The sequence below is a fragment of the Leptosomus discolor genome, chromosome 7 (assembly GCF_034619465.1).
Source record: "Leptosomus discolor isolate bLepDis1 chromosome 7, bLepDis1.hap2, whole genome shotgun sequence".
In the NCBI taxonomy this organism is placed as follows: Eukaryota; Metazoa; Chordata; class Aves; order Leptosomiformes; family Leptosomidae; genus Leptosomus; species Leptosomus discolor.
In genome coordinates, this window is record NC_141397.1 from 33,762,937 (window position 1) to 33,785,351 (window position 22,415).

The following is a 22,415-nucleotide window of genomic DNA, read 5'->3' on the forward strand; positions in this document are numbered from 1 at the left end:
AAGGAGGATTATGCACATACCCTTGAAAATAAACTTGAACACAACATAAACGGAAGTGCTGGAAAGATTTTACTCTTAATTCCTAATTTGCCTGAGTTTATTGGCAGAACTGCTGAAGTTATAAGACATAATAACATTAAAATGAAACATCTTTATTTCTTTAATGGCAAGCTTTGGCTCATACAGATTTTCTGTCTTGTAAAGTGCAAAAGGACAAACAGACTAAATTCATGGCTTATGAAAGGCAGTTCATTTCAGAAATGAAATTATTTTGTTCAGCAGAGAACAGAGAGTACAACAGCAATAAAATATGCTTTTAATTTTTCCTTCTAGAAATGGCTAGTTTTGCACTAAAAAAGAGGTGTTTATTGTATAATAAATTTGGTTTGACAGAACATTCTCTGTAAAAAGTTTATTCCTATCCTTCTGGTTTTCATAAAAATGCATTTAATTCAGTCTAACATAACCTTGTGAAAATCTGTTTGGCCATGTACAAAAATATTTCCCACTGTTTATCAGTATTGTCTGTGATAATGATCATGAAGTGGTGCTTCTACCACTGTTTAAGAGCCTTGCTGAGTAAGACTGTTTTATTAATTTAACCAAACAAGAAACCACAGCTGTAATGGAACACTGAGACCATAATTGGGCACTCAAGATTTTTCAGAAGAATTGAAAGGGCACTGTGACTTTTTTTATTTCATAAGAAAAACAAATTAAATGGAACTCTTGGTTGTCTGTACTTCTGTCTGGTGTCCTCCTTTGTGAAGGCTATCATTGATAGTAAGTTTTCTGGTAACCCTTTCATCTGATGTTTTGCCACCATAATAGAATGTATAGCCCGAAGTTATATAATCTAAATATCAGTAGGAACGTCAAAATTATATTTCTTCAGTCCAAAATCATCTGTATATTATTAATCACAGTCCCTGTTTAATAATAAGTAACAATTACGTAGTTTGCCGAGGATGACCTGGAGTAGCATCTAACGGACATCTGTAAAATTTCTAAACATGTTTTGAATCATCCACTATAAATAGAGCACTGCAGTGCTTGCTAAGAATCCATTTCTTTTTCAGCTATAAAGTTTCACACAGTTCCTTACAACAGCATTATTAGGTCATTGTAAAAATTAATTGCTCCTCAAGAGAAAAAAAAATATAAACAACTTCTGCACCACTTTTTTTATCTAAATGCATGTTTCCTTAAAAAAAAAAATATGGAAACTGGAAAGATGCAGAAATCAAAAATGAATGTTGTTGTTCCAGGGTCTATTGATGTTTTCTTCTAAAAGCTGGTGAGCAGGTTTTTCCAACATTATTGAAATTATTAGCGGAAATAAAGAATCCTCTTCAAGGAAATAATTTATTCTGGTTAAATTTTACAGGCCAAACTGATTTGATTTCCATCACATGCTATAGAAACCTTTCACAATGGCTTCTTTGGAAATACTTTAACTCCCACTCAAGTTATAAGGACCTGAATATGCTTATAAATTCTGAGAGGTGACTGAGCAGTGCGTATTTGTAGTAAATATGACTCCTTTCTCTTTAGGAAGTATAAGTGAATTTGTTTACAATATAAGGTGGTGTCCCTATTGCTTGGTATTTCAGCTGCTACGGAGGTTTCCTTTTCGTTTGATGTTGGAAATGGGCCCGTGGAAATCGTCGTTAGATCTCCCAACCAGCTCAATGATGACCAGTGGCATCGGGTCAATGCCGAGAGGAATGTCAAACAGGCCAGCCTGCAGGTAGACCAGTTACCACTGGAAGTCCGGAAAGCACCAACAGAAGGACACACACGGCTAGAATTGTACAGCCAGCTCTATGTTGGTAAGATGTAGAGCGGGTAACCGGGGTTTGCTCTCACATGCTGAATGCTCTTTGCTTCATGTCTTGCCAGCAGCAGTTAGTTTAATGTGGGAAGTTGCGCTCCTGGAGCATTTGTGTGACAGCACAGCGGGGAGGGAAGAAAAAAAAAAAAAAAAGAAAAGAAAAGGCAAGCATGTCCATAACTACAGAAATGAGATCAACTAAAAGAAATATATCCTGTGCAGGCAACTCGTCATTTTTGTCTTTCCACACCTGCAGCTCCTGGCTGAAAGTGCCTCTAGCAGGCAGTAGTGCCAAACTCCTTTTTTGCCAAGTGTCTCTCTCACGCACACACATTTATTCACCACATAAGTGAAAAATTCTGCATAGGTCTTGCCAGGACTGCATGTGCCTGCAGTGCCCATCCTAGGCTCAGCAGCACGTTCAGCCTCTTTAGGCTTGATCATTGCCCACACTTTTGCGTTCACCACTCTCGCTGCAGTCTTTTCCCTTTAGTCCCATGGGCTGTTTGCCCATTCAGTGTAGGAAAGCATCACACAGTGTTAGACCAATGCATTCCCTGGAACCAAGTTAGTCCAGCTGCTTTCTGGAGCTGCTGATCCCCACTACACTTTGGGCAGGTTATTCCAGCAGCATTTTTACTTCTCTGACTGTTAGCCCTGGGGCAATGAAGTGCAGACATGCCAAGTGCCATTAGCTGGAATCAGAACTGCATGAAATGTTGAGCAAAGAAGCACTTTCCTACCTCTCTAGATAGCTCTTAACAGGAGAAGAGAGAAGGGGGAAGGAAAAAAAGACATTATCTCATTTTTTCCCATGTTAGTCAGGGTTCAACAGCAGAAATTATTTAGAATTATGTTTAAAGCCTTCACTGCCTTAGCAAACAGCACAGTGTCACTGCAAACTGTGTATAACGTGTCACCAGATGTGCAGTCATTATTTACAAGCTCAGATTCTCCTTTACTGTTGACTGTGATCCCAATAAAAGGCAGTTTCAAAGTAAGCTGAAATGTGAAGTTTGTTTAAAAGAGGGAGCCCTAACCTTTTAAAAGAAATACCAAGCCTTTTGCTGAAAACAAGGAGAGTTATGGTTTTTTCCGGCCTGAGTTCTTGGGGAATTGTTAATTATGATGATTTTTATTGGTAGTTTTGAATTAACTCTAACACCAGCAACGTTTTGAAATACCTAGTACCTTTATTGCCAAAAACTGAGTCTCCAAATCTGCACCAGATATTCTTTCTTTCTGAATCATATCCATTTCATATAACTTGACAATTGGAGCACACATCTCAAAGAACAGATTTAAATCCTTACCCAGATCAGAGAGAGAATCAATTTGAGGTGGAATGTCCCAAATAAACACCCTGAACATAGAGGCCAAGAATTCTTTCAATGCCTCCTGTTCCACTTTTTGCAGAATAAATATCTGTTCCTTGGGCCAGCAAGAAAGCCTGTGGGGTGATGCCTTCATGTCCTAGGGGCTAGGACAGTCACCAGGAGGGGAAAGGGCGTCATTAGATGTATTAGGGGGTTTTTCCTCACTGCAGTGTATATGAGTTTACAGAGAATGGAACCACACCAGAATGCTCTCTGCCCTATGCACTTGGCAGAGGCCGAGAGTTGCCTCATCTTGCTCCAAATCATCCAGTTACCAGCAGTTGATTTGAAGCAGCCCTCTCTCTTTGGCTTGTTTTTAGTCTTCTTCCCCACTCAGGTAAATATCAGCCTCCGTGCTCTGTGGTGATGAACGTTCAGATCTCCTCAGGGACTCTTCAGCACCTGCGGCACTGCAGTAATCACAGAGATGAGAGGATGAGGAGAAAGGATGACAGCCACTCGTTGTTATTTTCTTGCATTTTTTAGGGTTTTTTGTTTGTTTTTGTTTCTAATCCAGCCCCAGATAAGGATTTCCTAGCTGAAATCACATTTTTCAGCAAGTGTTTAATGGGGGGAAAAAGGAACAGTTCTTATTGACTGCCAAAAAAAGCCATCTCAGCCCAGACTTTCAAATGTAGCTCTGCAGTGTTACACCCTTCACCCTATACCCAGGCAGCTAAACGATATAGCCGGTGTTGCTTGGAAATTAACCTCTGTGTTTCCTATTGCAACTGAGAGTGGGGATTTGAATCTTTTCCTTCCTTTCCTATAGTGGCTTTGAAAAATATAACACTGCGTCACATATTATGGCATTATTATTAGCATCCATCATCACTAATCATATGGAGAGTAAGGCTACATATTAGCAATTGAGCCGAGCCCATTTCTTCACGGGTATCTCCAAAAATCTTGACGTTGAAATGAAATGAAGTCTTACAGCAGAGGGCTAGACTCTCTGATGTCTAATCAGTGTAAAGCAAGCACACCTTCTATTTATGCTTACTTATGTTATGGTATCAAAAAGTTAAGTTTCATTAATTTCATTGTCATTAGGACAAGGCAGTTCCTTGCCTTTACAAAGTTGTTACTACGTCCAGCTGTCATCACAAGCTTAGCAGGGTGTTTCATATAAGAGGTAAAATCTGCTCAGTGTTGTCTCACATCACAGTTTTACATTCCCTCTCAGGTGCTGCAGGAGGCCAGCGAGGCTTCCTAGGTTGCATTCGTTCATTAAGGATGAACGGAGTGACGCTAGACCTGGAAGAGAGAGCGAAAGTCACACCAGGGGTGAAGCCTGGCTGCTCTGGCCATTGCACAAGCTACGGGATGTACTGCGCAAACGGTGGCAAATGCGTCGAGAAATACAATGGCTACTCCTGTGACTGCTCCAGAACTGCCTATGATGGACCGTTTTGCATTAAAGGTAAATGCTTTAGTGCAGGGGGCAGAATATGGGAAAACTTCTGCCTGAGAAAAAACACAATAGAATCAATGCTTCAGCTTTTATTAATTAAACAAATAAATCTTGTTTAATAGTTCTTACAAATGAGTCACATTATACACCCAGGATTTAAATGCAATGATTTAAAACCTCATCTCTCATTAGTACTAATATATGTTACATATTTAAATCAAATAGCACAACAACAAAATGCATCAGGAATGCCTGTAGTCATAGCAGGTCTGGCAGCCTGTATTCCATAGTCTTAAGCTGTTGAACAATAAATTCCTACTAGCACAATGTCATGGTTACTTCTTTAGAAAAAAAAAAAAGATTTAAACAAAAGCTACCTAGTCTTGTTCAGGAACATATTTGGAGATACATCGGTGTGAGCTTTGGGTTGAATATCTTATAAATTGGGAGGTCAGAATTTGGATTAAAAATTTTATCCATCCATAACCAGATCAAGTCTTTTAGTAGCTCAAACTGGGTTAGAGATTGAACTTGGTAGGGTGAGGGAAGGTATAGAGTTCACACGTCTGTGCCAGTCCTTTGGAAATGCCTTAAGTATGTTCTGAATTTCAAAATCAATGATTGTAAGAGACCAATTTACTATGGACACACATGCCTGCGTAAGAAAGAAAGGCAAGGAGTAAGGGAATGAGGGATCTTACATTAAAAAAAAAAAAAAATTAGAATAAAGATGCTAATTTATTACCACATTTTTTCTAATTTTGGCCAGAAATGATTGTGACAAAATAAGTAGTAATGGGAATATAATTTTCCAGTGTTTGCACAGTTTGCAGGCTTTGTGGCAGTTCCTTTACTTCCCTTATATTTCATAGGATAATCTCGTCATATTCTTGAAATACTCTTCTCAAGGCCTCTGAAAGTTTTGTCACATTTACCTGAGGTGCTAATATCTCTCAGCAGCTCTCTTTCACTGCTCTTTTATTGGTACATAAAATCATCCAATCTGTTGCTTTTCCTAATAATTTTAAAAGCTTTGTCAAAAGGTGCTAATCCTGCAGCTTCAACTAAAAAATGTGAAGGCTCTTCTCATCAGTATCTGTGATGTTAAAGAAACCTCTAGCCTTATAAACTGTTCTTCTGCTTTTATACTACCCACTGTACCAGGAATGCTGCAGGCGGGCTGGGTCACCAGTTACCAAACTCCCGTTATGAAGCTGTCTTGGCAATAGAGGAAAGCTCCTGTCCTTTGACACTCTTCTTAAATTCTCTTTTTTTTTCTCCAAGTCAAACTTTGAGGGTTACTTTGTAAATGTCCATACCCTGCTCCCTTCCAGCCACACTTAGAGGAAACCAAGTTTATAACAGAAAGAGGAGTCTTTTTACCTGATAACTGGGTTATGGACTGTATTTTCTCCTCAACACTTCAGCCACCTTCTTTTATACCCGTGTTCACCCACTTCATTTCCTCGTAACAGAGCTAATGTTGCTCACATATTGGACCACCTACTTCTAAAAGCTAAGGGATTGTTTTCACATCACCAGATATTCTGATGAATCTCTAGCATGACTATTTTACAAATTTCAATAAATATGATGTATTTCTAGTGTAGCAGAATTGAAGCAGCTGCTGCTCTAGGTGATGCTTCCACTGTGCTTACATACAGGAATTTCATTAGGTTTCACTATGCTGTGTTGCTTCAAAGACAAATTATAAAACACGTCCATCACATTCAGGACTGTACAGGCAGTAACTCCTGAGAATGTGAGTACAGTGATTTCAGTTAATTTAGCAGTTTTGTCATGAGTTGAAGAATGGTAATGCATATTTAGTATTTCTGTTCACTAGCACAGTTATGTGAGAGGAAACCCATTCAAGCTAGAACTGAGTCAGTTTCTTACAGATCGCATGTGTTGACTCAAAAAAAAAAAAAAAGAAAAAAGGTAATAATTGCTGCCATGTCATATTCAGTAAATTGACTTTCTAGGTTTTTTCTGTATTGCCAAAACTCACCATGCTGACTTTTATTTATGTTTTTCTGTGTCTCTTATGGATAGATAAACCCCAAACTTCTGCCAAAACTAGCTCTCAGTTTTAGTGTTTTAGTTTTCCTGCATATGGAGCTAACAGAATAAAAGATACCATTAGGAGAATAGTGGAGCACCTAGCACAGACAAACCCTGGTTTTGGCTGGTCTGCAAGCACTCTCATAACAGCAGCAGTAATATTATACTATATTATACTATAATATTCTCCTTATCAGCCTCCTTGTCCAGCCAAAGGCCCAGAGCTCTGATGGTGATTTTTTGGGCATGCAGAAAAATGCTGTAAGCTGCTGCTGCTGGGCAGCACCACGTTCTGCAAGCATGAGGATCTCTGTACCACATGGTGTTGTGCCATTTAAACATGACATCAGATCTCTGCTTTAAATATCAAAACAATTCCAGGCTAAAAATACCTTTCTGAATCCTTAAGGCCTTACGTACAAAATGCAATTTACTGATTTCCTGTCTGTTAGTGCTGAAAACTGATGCACTCATCTAGAATATCCCCAAGTATGGTTTAGTGTGGGTGACTTTATGGGGCTTCTCTGCAGAAACAACGTGGCACTGGAGAATAAATTAAACACAAAATAGACTGGGTTTGGGGCATCCTGTGATCAAAATAATTGTAAAAACTCTGTAACAAACAGTGTTGATAAGGAGATCTTTAAAACAGTTAATTTTCAGCCCATTAAATTTTCCATTGTAAATTTAACTGGGATTAAGTCTTTTAAATCAAGTGAAGCACCAGAACATCTTGTGAATGTTGTCAAACTCCCTAGACTGGTAAAGAAGTAGATCCTACGTTTTCTTTCTAATAGCAGCTCCTGGAATCCTATACCATGTCCCTTTGGTCCATGAGACAAGACTGGATATATTTTCTGTATACAAAGGGCAAACATACAGTACAAACGATGGCAAAATAAATGCTGGCAAAACAGTCAAGTATATTTTCATTTTTTAGAAAATTATAAAAATGATAAAATTTGTTGGAAAATGGCAGGGAATCTTTCCTTGTAAAATAATAATGTTACTTAAATTATATTTCAGTTGATTTGGGTGAAAACATTGCAGTGCTGATATTTCAATTCATTTTTCATTATCACTTTGACCCTTTCTCCTCTCTAAAAGCACTGAAATGTCTGTGAACATGTTTTTAAAGACTATAGCCTCAGTTTTCAACCAATTCCATTCTTTATAGCAAGAACATAGTTGAATAGTGCTCTGTCCCTTGTGATTTTCTCACTTGCACCATAATATGCAGTTGGATGCTATGATGTGGGTGAGTCCAGTATGAGGCAAGCAAGAATGTTTTCCTTTTTTACCTTCACTAGGAATTCACGGCAGCTGCCAAGAAATAACAAGGTTAGTGCTTTGCATGATAAACTAGGACCAGGTTTCATTATTTTACTCCTCTGAGTAAATCCTCCAGGCCAAGTGCTCTGTTGATTTGATAATCAACAGTGCCTGACTTTTTAAGTCATCACATTCAAACCAATACGAGGTATTACCAGAAAAATATGCTACTCAGCAGGAGTGAAAGGTGGCATAATATGATACCTTTCAATATACCACAGTCTTCTCGTCCCATTGATTTTAATTAGCCACAGAAAGCTTTTCTTATACAAAAATTTTATTTTGATATTCATGTCCCTTCCCCATGGTAAACTTTTTGGGGTTGGTTACACGCTGAAACTGTTAGCAGAAGAAGTGGTAGCAAAAATTGAAGAAAAAAACCCCACCATTGCTATAAGGAAATCACCATACAATGGTTCATAAGTAATAAACATGTCTCACAAAACAGGCCTTGCATGTTGCGGATTCTTTTGCTGATGAAATCCATCCTTAAAGCCATTGACTGATGACTGACAAGAAACTGCGTTGTCTCCAGCCTTATTAGCAACAAATCACAATGTGATTGATGCGGTAGTGGCCTGGAAATTACACTATTCTTTTACAAGAACAAAAAAAGTGCAAAAATGCAGCCTGGCATCTATTTTAACTTTATTTTTGTTTTGTATTTGGGGCATATGCAATTAGTTTCACCTCTCCTTTCATCACTCAGAGAAATTGTTCTGAGGAATAGCTGCAGTGTTTCTTCAGTCCTACAGATTGCTTTCTGACCTTTTGCTGTCCTTTGCTTAAGCATAAATTCTCTTTTTTTTTTCCTCCCCCAGCTGTCCTACCAACATAAAAGCATTTCTGAGAAAACAATTAATTTTTGTTCCTTTAAAAAACCAAACTCTTTCCTTCCTTTAAACAAAAAGAGCAAAGATCAAATGCTGAAATGGCTATGCAGAGCTTGTGGCAGCACTGTAATGTGGGGAATCCCCCAGGGAGAAAACATTCCTCCTTTGGGTATTGAAGTGCTATGGATCAACATCAGGAGAAGAAATTGCCCACCACAAAGAGAATGTGACCAAAAAAAAGATTAAATAGCTGGTGCTGTGACTCATGCCTTCAGGTGTGCTGGAAGGGTAAATTCAAAGCTGCCCAGTTTCTATGGAGTTACTCGGTTTGCATCAATGAACACCAAGGAGATGAGCACAGTGTATAAACTTTTTTTCTTTCTTTCAAGTAAAGCTCAGATTCACAGTGCATATTATTGCAATCCTTATGCCAATGCCTGAAATGAACTCCTTCATGTTTGTTTTCATATTTGCATGAATCCTGGAAGCCCTTACAGTAGTGTTATCATGGTCAGATTTCCTTCCTTTCTTGCTCCCTTCTCTGCCTCAGAGAGAAAAATCAGCTTTTTACTAGGCTGAGTGGATGCAAAAAGACGTACGGGATCTGGTGCTATGGCACAGGGGTGAAGCAGCTCTGCACCCTTCCACAGGCTCTTAAACTGACACTCGACCATCTCCAAATTCTGCCCTGGTTATACCCATCCCCTTTGTTTTGCTGGTTGCAAACACATTTCATTGCTTTGCTGTAAGTAACGGGGAGGTGATTGTTCAAATGGCTTAAGGTACTAACCTCTTAGTTCTCATTGTTCATAATCCCAGAACCTGGAAAATCAAGGCATCGTTCCCTCCCACCACCAAAAAAAATTCTGCTATACACAACGGGATGGTGATCTGTGAGCTGGAAGTTATATCTGAAATTTTCATTGGGCTGGGAATGTGAGGCTCCCAGTCTGGTAAGTCTGAATGCTGCAGTCAGGTTTTTCTACCTGTAGGTCAAACTCCAGGACTTGGGTTTTAGCCTCTATTCAGTAAATATATATATTACAAAAAAATACATACTCTGTAAAGCCATTCCATTCTGCTGTCCTGTCAATACTGCCTTATTAAACATGCACAGTTGTGCTCTAGTGCTTTCAAAATTGCATTTCACTTCAGTTGCAAGAATTCTTTTATTGGAAAAAAACATTTTTTTTCTTTTTAAAGCAAAACAAACCTTACCTATACTACTTACATATCTCAAAGGGATATCAACCTCTTTGCTTGATTATAAGCTGAACTTGCCAGCCTACTTACCATCCATAATAAACTACTTACAAAATGCAAGGATTTCTTATTCTTTATACAGGAAGCAAATAAATCAGGGCAATAAGTTAAAAAATACTAAGTCCTGGCTCAGAAAATGTGATAAACTTTCAGTTTCTTTGTCAGCTAAGTATTATAGGCCTGCTCTGGTGCTATTGCCCACTGAATGCAGATGTTTTAGGAGTGATGAGTAGAGCAGCTTCAGCACGTTGCTGGGTGCTGCATGCCTGTGCAAAGGCAATTGAGAGATTTGAGGTTCTCGCATCAGACACCCCTGTGCAATATTTATACACCTGCATGCTATTGGAGTAGTATTGGCACCTCACAAGATGATAAGGTATTTATCCTTACAATAGCTCTGTGATGCAAGCAGGTGTTTTTATTATGATAATGTAGACAGTGAACGGGAATGTAGATATGTATGTAGATGTAGATAATGTAGATAATGAGGGAAGCAAGGAACTCCTCACTTTTAGAGTGGATGCCAGTGGTACAGGAAGGAATTGAAGTCACATCTCACCTATCAAAGTTGTCGCTCTGAGTACTGTGCAATCATCAAATGGCAGTCTGTAATATTTCTCAAATGGCTCTTGCAAAGCTGCAGGTTTTTCTCTGAGGTTATGTAAAGAGCATCTTCAAAGACTCCCCAGCAGGAAATCATGAAACCTGGTCTGCCGTATATTTGACATTACATTTTTCTTCATCCATCCTGTTTTATTTGATGGGGTTTTTTTAACCATTATGGATATTTCCATAGAAAGGCAGCTGGCTTTTCGTTTAGATTCAGCAGAGAATACATAGCACAGATTGCCATTCCCTTATTCTGAGTCCGCTGTGCTAGACATCACTTCAAACGGCTGTAGCTACAGAAAGATCTATAGTAATTTCACATCAGTGCAAAACGAACTGTGGCTGTGATTCTCCTGACATTTTTTAGGCTTTCCTTGGCGTGTGTACTTCTGTCCAGGTATAGCAAGGTAGAATGAAAGGTACCTTCTTTACAGGGCTGTTGCAAAAGAAGGTTCAGAGCTCAGCCTTGCTTAGGTATACCAAACTGCTCCCCAACAGAATCTACCTGTTGGCACTGACTAAGGAGGATTGACAGTGTAATGAATCAGGTGGCTTAACCCCATCTTCTGTGGCACTCATCCTGTTCTACTGAAGGTAGCAGGAAACTTCGCATGGAGTTATGATCAGGCCCCAGATTCTCACTGGTGCAAATTATGTTACATATTCCCCCATTCTGACGGTCATTTGTCCAAGAAAGCTTTTTTTTTATACTGAGTACTGATCTATTCGTATAGAAGACGCAAACCCCCGGTGGGTTTGTATTCTGTTAATGCCAGCAAGCAATTGCAGTATTTTGGTATTTTACTCCACACTCAAATGTGCATCACAAATTATTACAGTAATGGCAGCCAGAATGTGAGACTTGAGGATGTAGGACAAAACCTTTAAATCTCCAATTCTTGCCTTCCCAAACTAAATACTGTGAGCCTGAAGGTAGAATAAAACGTTGAGTGAGCTAACCAGATAAATGATAAGCATGACCGTCTTCAGCGCACTCAAAGTAAGTAAATTCTCTCCCAGGTCAACAGCTGTGAGATTCGGACCCTTTCCTGATGCCCTATGGCCAGGATGTATCTCAGCAAACCATCTTAATCTTTGTGACCACAGCCTGGAAGTAGATGCGATTTCTGGTGCTCTCTAGTGCATTTTTAGCCACAAGCCAGACAAGCAAGTTGTGGTTAATCTATATTCAATATTCATAACTGTAGGAGAACTTAAAAAGGGAAGAAAATTATACACTGAGAAAGAGGTTTCGTTCAGCTGTCTATGTTGCCCTAACAATCTTTGTACAGGCAATGAATGTTAGAACATCTCCAGTAACTGTCCTTGCTTAGGATTTTGAAAATGCTGCTTTTTACGTCCAGAACTCCATGCAGGGAAGACATAGCATTGAGCACTGCCAAGCAGCATCACAGAGTAATACTTTTAATTTACCAAATCTGGGCAGGGCCAAGGAGGCATTTAGAGCCTCCAGATGGGACATGCTTACAGCTGTAAGAAGGCATTTCAGTCAGCCTTGTGAAACAAAGAGGAGAGAATCTCTCTGCTGCATTTTTCATGTGTTCTGGCCAGGCTTTATAATTGTCAGGATTTTGTCTCCAGCTTCTGTAAGGCAGATAATTTACACTGTTACTGATTGCTTTGAAAGCCCAGCCTCCAAAAAGCCAAATACAGCAATACCAGAGAAGTAACAAGAATTACTTTCTCCTTGGTCCACAGGTAAAAGGTGACACAAGCCAGGTCTTGAGTTTACTTGGAAAAATGTGAGATGGCAGTGGTGAGACAGTGATAGCTGTCCTACTGCAGAAGGTAGACTCCACCTCTTACACTGATGCTCTTGAAAAGCTCCTGTGTTGAAATCGGGGGTTTTTTTGGCGGGGTGGGGTTTTTTTTGGTAGCTTCACAGATCTGCTTCTTCTTTGTTTAACAGGAGTAATATTTTGCACTTGATTCATGGCAATCCCTATTAACAATACTATCCCAACTGTCAGCGCAGAGCCAAATCAATTGCTGTAAAGCTTGCGGAGTTCTCTGTCTTTTGTATACATGCCTGTGGTGAGTTGATCCTGGCCAGATGCCAGGTGCCCACCAAAGCCACTCTATCACTCCCCCTCCTCAACTGGACAGGGGAGAGGAAAAAAGTTTAACAACGGGCTTGTGGCATCAAGATAAGGACAGGGAGATCACTCAGCATTTACCGTCATGGGCAAAACAGACTCAACTTCGGAAAAATGTAATTTATTACCAATTAACTGAGAGAGGAGTAATAAGAAATAAAACCAAATCTTAAAACACCTTCCCTCCACCCCTCCCTTCTTTCCTGGGCTTTACTTTGTTCCCGATTTCTCTCCCTTCTCCCTCCGAGTGGCACGGGGTGGGGGTGGGGGACAGGGAACGGGGGTTGGGGTGAGTTCATCCCTCTGTTGTTTTCTGCCGCTCCTTCCTCCTCAGGAGGAGGACTCCTCACACGTTTCCCCTGCTCCAACGTGGGCTCCCTCTCACGGGAGAAAGTCCTCCATGACTTCTCCAGCGTGAGTCTTCCCACAGGTTCAGTTCTTCAGGAACTGCTCCAGCGTGGGTCTCCTTCATGGCGTGCAGTCCTTCAGGAACCAACTGCTCCAGTGTGAGCCCCCTCACGGGGTCTCTAGCAGCAAACCTGCTCCAGCGTGGGCTTCTCTCTCTCCACGGGCCACAGGTCCTGCCAGGAGCCTGCTCCGGTGCAGGCTTCCCACGGGGTCACAGCTTCCTTCAGGTATCCACCTACTCCGGCATGGGGGTCCTCCACGGGTGTAGGCAGTCATCTGCTCCACCGCCCATGGGCTGCAGGGGGACAGCCTGCCTCACCATGGTCTTCACCACAGGCCGCAGGGGAATCGCTGCCCTGGTGCCTGGAGCATCTCCTCCCCCTCCTTCTGCGCTGACCTTGGTGTCTGCAGGATGTTTCTCTCACATATTCTCACTCCTCTCACTCGCTGCAATTACTGCTGTGCAATAACTTTTTTTTTTGTCCCTCTCTTAAATACGTTATCGCAGAGGCGCAACCTCTGTCACTGATTGCCTCGGCCTCAGACAGTGACGGGTCCGTCTTAAATCCGGCTGTCATTGGCTATATCTGACATAGGGGAAACTTCTAGCAGCTTCGTACAGAAGCCACCCCTATAACCCCCCTGCTACCCAAACCTTTCCACGCAAACCCGTTACAAGACCTCCACATAGGAAATCTTCCTGAAGCTGTGTTCAGCCATACCTGTGCCATGCTGGCAATGCTTTTCACAGGTGAGGAAAAAGTAATGGAGAAAGAAGAAAAGTTCTGGGCGTAACTGAGTGAGTAATCATTATAACTACCTGAGAAGAGAAGAACCAACACTGACATTTCACTGATGTTAAACCAGCAGCAAAGGAGAATCAGGTTCCTACTTATATTTTCTTAGGTCTACAACACTGGCCCAGAAATCATGAGACTGTGGAATTTTTGTAAGAGAAATGAGGGGGTTTTGTTGCTATTTGGCTTTTTCCTCCAATCTTTCAATACTCCTGATCCCAGACAGAATGAGAGTGTACAAAAAAACCAGGTAGCTTAAAGGAGAGAGGAAGACTGGGGAGATGACCAAAGAATTGTAACCTTCAAGTAAGTTTGTGTGCATTATGTGTGGAAGTTTTAGATCAGCTTCTGCTTTCAAATTGAAGCCGGACTGTTTTGTAAAATGTGTTTAGTTCGCACTGGAGATATGCATCTTGCTTGATAAAATAATTTCCAATGATCCACAATTCCTTTTCTGGGTTCCTCTACAAAGCAAGCCCAAACTGTATGTATTTGCAAAGTCTGTCAACAGAGGGTAACCAGACTGCATACATATGTAGAAATAGGTACTGCTTTCTGAAGAAAACTGATCTGTTACCGTTCATTGATTCATTTCCCCAAAGCTTCTGCCTCAAAAGGGCATTTTGCTGAGCAACCCTTCACTACACTTTATACCTGGTCTCCCAAGAGTTATCCTTACAGATAGTGTTTGAATTATTACGAAAGAAAGCAGGGGTCATGCATGGAAACTTCCCCCACAATTCAGCAGCAGGTTTTGTGCTGCATTTTACCCATTTTATTCAGGCAGCTTGATGGGTTTTCTGAATAAAGGGCTTCGATATTCCTTCTATCAGAGCTCAGGAAGGTGATACACTTGTGACCTCCAAGTAGACAGTTTTTTCATTGATCAGCCCTCAGCATTTCCAAGTCATCTTATAGTTGCATTCATTATACAGAAAATTACCGTTTGGCTTTTTCTAGAATTTCCAAATAGTTTAAACAGCCTGCTCCTGTCAGCTGCTGAGCACTTTGCAGCCCTGCTGCAGGGACTTCAGCTTCATTCAGGAAAAAGTGTAATCATGAGGGGATTCGATACCTTCCTGTTGAGGGCCTAATACACTCACACAGCCAAAGTGAACCTTCCTTTTATCCTTCCTCTTAAGAGAGGTGGTGTGCATGTGAGGAGAATTTCAAGTCTCATTACAATAGCTCGCGTGCCTGTAATAATACAGCTATACTAAAAATTATTTTCTCATCACAAATCAAGTTAAACATACAGAACATTCTTTGCTCTGTTGTGAAACCCTTTTGGAAAAAAAAAAGTCTCACCATTTCAGAGATCACCATTTACTTAAAGCTTTCTTTGTGGTAATGAATATTTAAAGTATCAATTCATAACATTTACGGCTCTGGAAAAATGTGTTTCATGCTTTCCAGTTCAGCCCCAGAGCAGCACTGAGGTCAGGCCTGAAGGTCCCAGTATTCCCAGGACTTGAAGCCCTGGGCAAGTGTAGCACCAGGCAATCCTGATGATCGCTCCTAAAATAAAAGGCACGACAAGCAGTAAGCAGGCTAGAGGTGAACATACTTTTACCTGGGTATGCCGCTTGCGTGCGCAGAGCCTCGGCAGGGGCTCCGGTCCCTGCCAGCAGCATGGCAGTGCCAAATGGCAGGGCTGCCTGCTGCACCGGGACCCAGCATGCCAGCTCTGGACAGCTCTGCCAGAGCCCCAGTACCCTAATGAATATGGTATCTGCCCCAGGAGCCTCCTGCACGAGCTAGAAGCAGAGGTTGAAGAAGAATAAATTAGCAGTCATAGGGGTATTTTTAAGCCAGTCTAGCAAATACTTAGAGCTACAGCTTAAGCTGCTTTAGATTCATAAGTGCTAGCGCTTGTTTTCAATGCTGCTGTTAACAGCAGAAGGCATCATAATTTGGGGAAGTATTTTCAGGATAAGGCCCTTCACTTTTAATCCAGGAGTACTTAAGTTGAGTCTACTGCAAAATATAGTTGTTAAACTGAATTGGCTCTCCCATAACTGTTTCAGGGTGATTTAAGGTTTCTTCTATAAAATGGCAGCTATAAATGTATCAGAATGATCGAATTATTTATAGCACTTTGGGACCACAACGTGACTCTATGTTTTGTACAGCTGCAGGGTGACAGTGGCTATGATATATTGAGTTTTGGAGAATTTTTGTATGGTAGCAGGAAAACATAAAGGTTTCCCAGCACTAGATTCAGTAGAGTTCTGGAAAGGAGCGTCAATAAAGTCTATTATAATTTTACCTGTCTTCTTATCTTTCCTCTGCTCAGCTACTCTGAATAAAGTCTGCAGGCTCTTTCCTGACTCGCTCTGTGTCACTGCACAGCTTGTAGAATGGATGTCTTGCTTCATATGTTTTGAGATAAAGCCTTTGCTTAGAATTGTGTGAAGACTCCAAATGCTAAAAGGGAATAAAATTTAAATTTCTTTTAAAATTAAGATAAAGTGTTGATTTTTCAAAAGTTTACATGGACAATTTTATACCAATCTGTGGCAACTTTGCATCATGTAGAAAGGTAGTAAATGAAAGAATTTTTTTTAAAGACTGGTCACCTCTTTAAGCATTGCTTATAACCATTCTTTAAATACAGTACTCATATGCTGTCCTCATAATCTTTATTCATCACTCTTCAATCCTTTATGAAATATTCATAAACATACCTTCATAATTAAGTTCACATGTAATTTAAAACTTTCCATTAAGGTTGTTGTTGCAGACAGCAAAGACTATCCAAGACCACAATGTCACTAAATGAATGACTGCCATAGGCAGCCAATCCAGCGATCCCCAACAGATTTAGTAGATTATGCACTGCCAGTGGTAGACAACTGTGCTGTGGTTCCCATAGGAGGCTGTCCAAGTCAGAATGTCACCCTTGAATTATGTTTTTAATGTTAAGAAATAGGCGGGACTGTGTTATTAGGAGAAGAACTAACAATGCTTTTTCAGCTGAAAGTATTAATTCTGCCAAAAGTAGTTTTATTTACTGTCAGGAGTGCTGAAACATGATATTTTGTCTCAGATTGATTTGAAAACTTTGTCTGGGTAGCACCTCCTGGGAGATACAGTTCAGGTGTCTCTTGCCTTGTTCTCCACTGAGTCAAGTTCCCTTGTTAATTTTGTCTCCCATAAGGGCATCCTGGATATGCCATTCTTGTGAAGGATTGTGCTAGCAGTGTGTAACTTGCTAGCATTGTGTCTAATCCTATTTCAGATCTTTCAGGTGCTGGAATTGCCTTCATTCCTTTGTGAGGTCCTTCCAAATCCGCTCAAATTTGCTGGTCAGAATTGCTGATTTTCCTTTTCCTTGACAGTGTTTGGTTACTGTGTCCCTTAAATCTCTGTTCCTTCTGTAGAAGCATTACTTACTGCAAGACTTCAATGAGAATAGATCTAAAGCATGGTTCTTCCAGTCTGTAATATTGACATGAGAGATAGGTGTAGAGCTTCTGTGTGACCCAAAGGAAACCTTTCCTTTGCTCTGTGAAGCCATGTACCCAACAATAAAATAGAGATTTTCCTTTTCGTTCTCATTGGAAAATAGTGAGGCTCTAGACTGAAATACTGGCAAAGTGCTTAAATAATGCAGCAGTAGAAACATGCACTGATTAGTACTGATCAAGTAAGTAGTAATAAGTTTCATCCAAAAGGTGTCAGCATGTTTAAATTCTCTTTTTTCTTTTTTTTCCTCTTATGTCCAAGATGTTGGAGCATTTTTTGAAGAGGGAATGTGGCTTCGTTACAACTTCCACTCCCCAGGGACTAGTATGAAGGATTTAGTGAGCCGAACACTCTTGAGTTCTACAGATCCTGAGATCACAGCGCCCGACCTCAACTTGAATAAAGAAGAGCTCAGCTTCAGCTTCAGTACCACCAAGTCCCCTTGTGTCTTACTGTACATCAGCTCCTATACCCAGGACTTCTTGGCTGTGCTTGTCAAGCCATCTGGTAAGCAGCTCCTCTGGGCTCTCACCATTGAAGGCACAATTGATAAAAACACCACGCTGACATTCAGCTGAAGCTCTGACCTAGTGAGAAAAGTCTTTTCACCTTGTCATGTAAAAGTAAAGTACATGGGACCTGAACCTGTATTCTGCTGTACTAGATTTTGTACTGACGTAACTGTTCAATTTAGTGGGGTTCCATTAGCCAGCCCTCCCTCCCAAAACAAAACGAAACAAAACAGAAACCAAAAAACCTGCTATAACAGTCAGATCCATGCTGTGGACTAGCATTACAGAGGGAACAAGCAGGCATCCACATGTAGGCACCTCAATCAATGAACTCTTGACAGTATCATCAGTAGCCAGTGGAAAGTGTAATGTGCTGTTCTGAAAAATCTGAATTGCCATTGAGGTGGCTGAAATATGAATGTAGAGTAGTATATAAGGTCCTAAACTTTTTGGTGGTGGTTGAAGTTTGGATATAGACCATTTGCTGTTACAGTATTAAAACTGCATATAAAGTGAGTATACTTTGGTTCCAAATAGTGCCTGAGTGCCCCATGAAAATCACAATTAGGATGATTTTACTACCATTCTCTTTTATGGGATAAATTAATATGAGTATTCCACATGCCACTCATTTTTTCTCTTCATGGGGAAGAAAGAAGGTGCATGAGAGAAGTCCCACATCGGACATCTAAACTATAGTTATAAAGGTCTAGGGCTACTCTTGGGCCAGAATATTTCCAGGTTTGATCAATAATGGGGTCTGGATGTCCCTTTTCAAACATCCTTCCTTTTAATCAAATATTAAAATTCATTCTGAAGAGCAAACACTTCACTTTCATTTAGAGAAGAAAAATCTGTCTGGCAGCATGTCATGAATATCAGTTAACCACTTTTGACTATACTTTTCTAATGATATAACCTGAGATTTTCATTTCACATTATATTATTAAATTTCCATAAAAGTCCAGACGGTCACCCGTCAACAACAATTAAATGTAAGAGCAAGAAAGTCCCTTGTGTAGATTATGTGTCAGTGTTAATTTGTTGTAATTTTGCTTTTATTCAATGCCTATCGATGGATTATTCTTTAGAAATCTTCGTGCTTTGTATAACTTCAAAGAATTTTACTGCAGCAAGAATAATAATTTCAACAATGAAGTGCTACTTGACATGCTCAAATTTGTACCAATTGTCCATATTGTTCAAGGCATAGCTCCAACTTGTTTGGTTTGCAATCTGGAGTGTTTATAAACACTTTGGTCTTGAGATGCTGGTCATTGTCACACTTCTGGGTTATAAACTAGACGCAGTTTGCAGCCCAGCAACTTTATAATCTCAATCACTAGCTTTTCTCCTAGTGCAGAGACCAGCTCTGAGAGCAATTTAGGTGTAAAATGATAACAGTTGAATGTGAAAATAAAGTGGGGAAAATAGCTAGTGACTAAAGATCAAACCACCTGAGGGTGCTTTTCACATTTCTTTCACTAGGGAATCTGCAAATTCGGTACAGCCTAGGAGGAACCAAAGAGCCATATAATATTGACGTTGACCACAGAAACATGGCTAATGGACAGCCCCATACTGTTAACATCACACGGAATGGACGAGAGATAGTACTGCAGGTAAGCTGTAGGTTGTTTTGTTCCATTACTTGTAGCATTTTGTAACCTGATGGTCTCCACCCCTCTGAAGACACCAGTGCAAATTTAGGAAATAAAAAGTACAGTAGATGGGATTCTGCTTGCAGATCACACTCCGAGGAGTTAATAAAAGCTATTCAGTCCCTTTATAGTATCAAGTTGTGTTGTTCTGAAATCTTCCTTGTAGTGTGATGACAGCTGGGCTAATACAGGTGTCACTGTAGGTGCTCGAGGGCATCACAGACATCTGGGCTGATAGATAACATGTGACTTAGGATAAATCAGCACCATTCTGGAGCAGCAGCTGGAAGCCAGTGGGGATACCCTACAGCATCTTAAATGGCAGTAGAGCCTTATGCACAGACAACTAAATATCATGCCATAAGTCCTGAGTCTTTAAATGAGAATGTTTTCACATTTAAATTTACCCTGCAGTCTAGTGAAATCAGAAGAGCTGTTCTGCAAAGATGAGCGGATGCTTAAGTGTTTGTGTGACAGCAGTCTGAGACAGAGAGTATTATTGAAGGCACACAGCTCTGGCTTCTTTAGTTTTTTGGTACAGCACAGGCAGGAACTTCATCTCTCTCTATCTCAGTTTACAAACCTTTGAGATAATATAATACTATTTACGTAACTGAGGGAAGCCCTGCAAGAAGCAATCAACATTTCCAGGCAGCTTTTCTCTCCGTGGTCATTACAGCACTCTGTTTTCATTCCCTGGTTGTCACATCCACAAACATGGAGATTGCAGCAGGGTATGAGAATAGTTTTGTTGGCAGGAGAGTCAGGTGGATGGGATAGATTAATCTGGATTTGATAGTGCGTAAGAAGCAAACCAAAATCAATAACAAACGAAATATAAAAAAGAGAAGTCTCCTTGAAGAACCAAGCCAAAAGGTAAAGGATAGTAGTTGGCACAGTATTATCTACCCAAAGATTAAAACAAATCCCTGACAGTTATTGTTTCAAGGCTTCAAAAGGAAACTTTTCAGTGCATTACCATGGCATTTGATTGAGGCTCCAGAATAACACTGGATGCATTAAGAATTGTCATAAAATTATTTGCAAAATGCCAGATAAACTCAAAAATATGTGAGTGACACTTCCAAACACTTTTGAGGCTTTTGGAGGTTGGGAGGGATATATATTGATATTTGCCTCTTTCTTGCATGCTGTTGCATTTGGATTTATTTCTCTTCCCGCTAAATGGGAGCTAAAGGAGACCTACTGCTATTAAGTTCCCTTCTGCTATTAAATGCTTCTGGTTTGGATGTATGCCATGTCTCCTATGGAGTCATAGCTGACTGATTTAGGTAGATGTAAAACTAAATAAATGATTTTCTGAAGAGATCAAATGAGATGCCTTGCCCAGTTGGAAAACAAGTATTCAGTGAGGTATCCCAGCCTTGCATTGACTCACCTATGTTTGGGGCCCAACCATTTTTTTTCCTAGAGTTTTATGAGACCACTCCTGTCTAGTGCTTTGAATAGCCAGAAACATTTTAGTTTGTGTTTCTCTGCTGGAGTAAAAATTTCTTAGTCTAGTCAGTGTACTTAAAACAGAGCTGTTTTATGTAATCAGAAAGGAGATAGGTTTGAGGCTTATTAAATGAGACAATCTGCCTGATGCATATGCAAGAATAGGGAAAGGAGGGACCCATACAAAGCAAATCCAGAAATCCCACCCCTACTGTATCCTGAAACAGAAGATTTCTATCAAATTTTGTTTATTCTCAATAAGGAAGTTGATTTTGTTGCTCCTCTGGTTACATTCTGTAAATGAGAGAACTGATATGAACAGAAATGGATCTGTTCACTTAAAAATGAGTCTTCAAATATAAACTCTTTATGGCGTCTGAAAATACAGAAGATATAAATACAACTTTTCTCAGTATCCACAGGACAAATCATGAAGTATGAGTTTTCTCTCGCAGATCTGAGCAATGAACATTTGAGTAGACTTTTACTTCCTGCTAAACCCTTCTCCAACCTGATGAGCAGCTGGTTTGCTTGCTTTTAAAGAAGACAGCTTGCTTGCCAGGTGCTGTTGCTCACACTTCCACATCTCTACATGGCATAAAAGTGTCACAAGAAGGATTTATTTCTCATCAAAGCTTCAATTCAAGAGCACTCAGTTAGTATTTTTGAGATCTTAACAGCAAGTTCATACTTAGAATACCTGTCTTTCTAACTTACTGTAATAACCCTATAGTGCCAGCGAGATTTAAAAAATCTGCAGCCAGGCAATAAACTGCTACCACATGAACTATGTGAAACGGAGTTGTATCATGATTCTCAGAAGTTTCACTTACATATAAATACAGTAAGAGTCATTATTGAACTCTATGAGACCTTACTCAATGGTGGCAGACAGGAGACCGCTGATGACTTAGATAAACTCAGAGTTCCTGTCCAATCAATCAGAATTTGAGGTGAGCTTTGAGATAAACATATCCACAATATTGTATAGTCATGAGGTAACAAACAAACACAAGAACAAATATTTAGTGTGAATTGTTTTCATTAGAATTACATCCCTATTCCTAATACACCAAGACAGTCAAGACTACAGGTAGTAGTAAAGACTGTCAAAAGGATTTTATGTTTCAGTTTTCTACAATCACTGACTGCAGACAAATAAATAATTATTTCTACATTAAGTAACAAGCTCCTTTTTGTGATGCCAGTGGTTTCTCAAGGATGTGATTAAGGATATGCAGTTGATTCAGGTGTCAGGAAAACCAAATG

General features: G+C 40.1%; 1 protein-coding gene across 1 annotated transcript in view; it reads left to right on the forward strand.

The window, feature by feature from the left end:
• CNTNAP2 (contactin associated protein 2) overlaps positions 1-22,415 on the forward strand; it is a 1,109,936-nt gene that overhangs the window by 1,018,020 nt on the left and 69,501 nt on the right. Inside the window, exons 17-20 of the mRNA XM_086468640.1 lie at positions 1,614-1,832; positions 4,397-4,633; positions 17,777-18,022; positions 19,516-19,649. Coding sequence (XP_086324766.1) covers positions 1,614-1,832; positions 4,397-4,633; positions 17,777-18,022; positions 19,516-19,649 — 836 coding nt within the window. The remainder of the gene's footprint in view (positions 1-1,613; positions 1,833-4,396; positions 4,634-17,776; positions 18,023-19,515; positions 19,650-22,415) is intronic.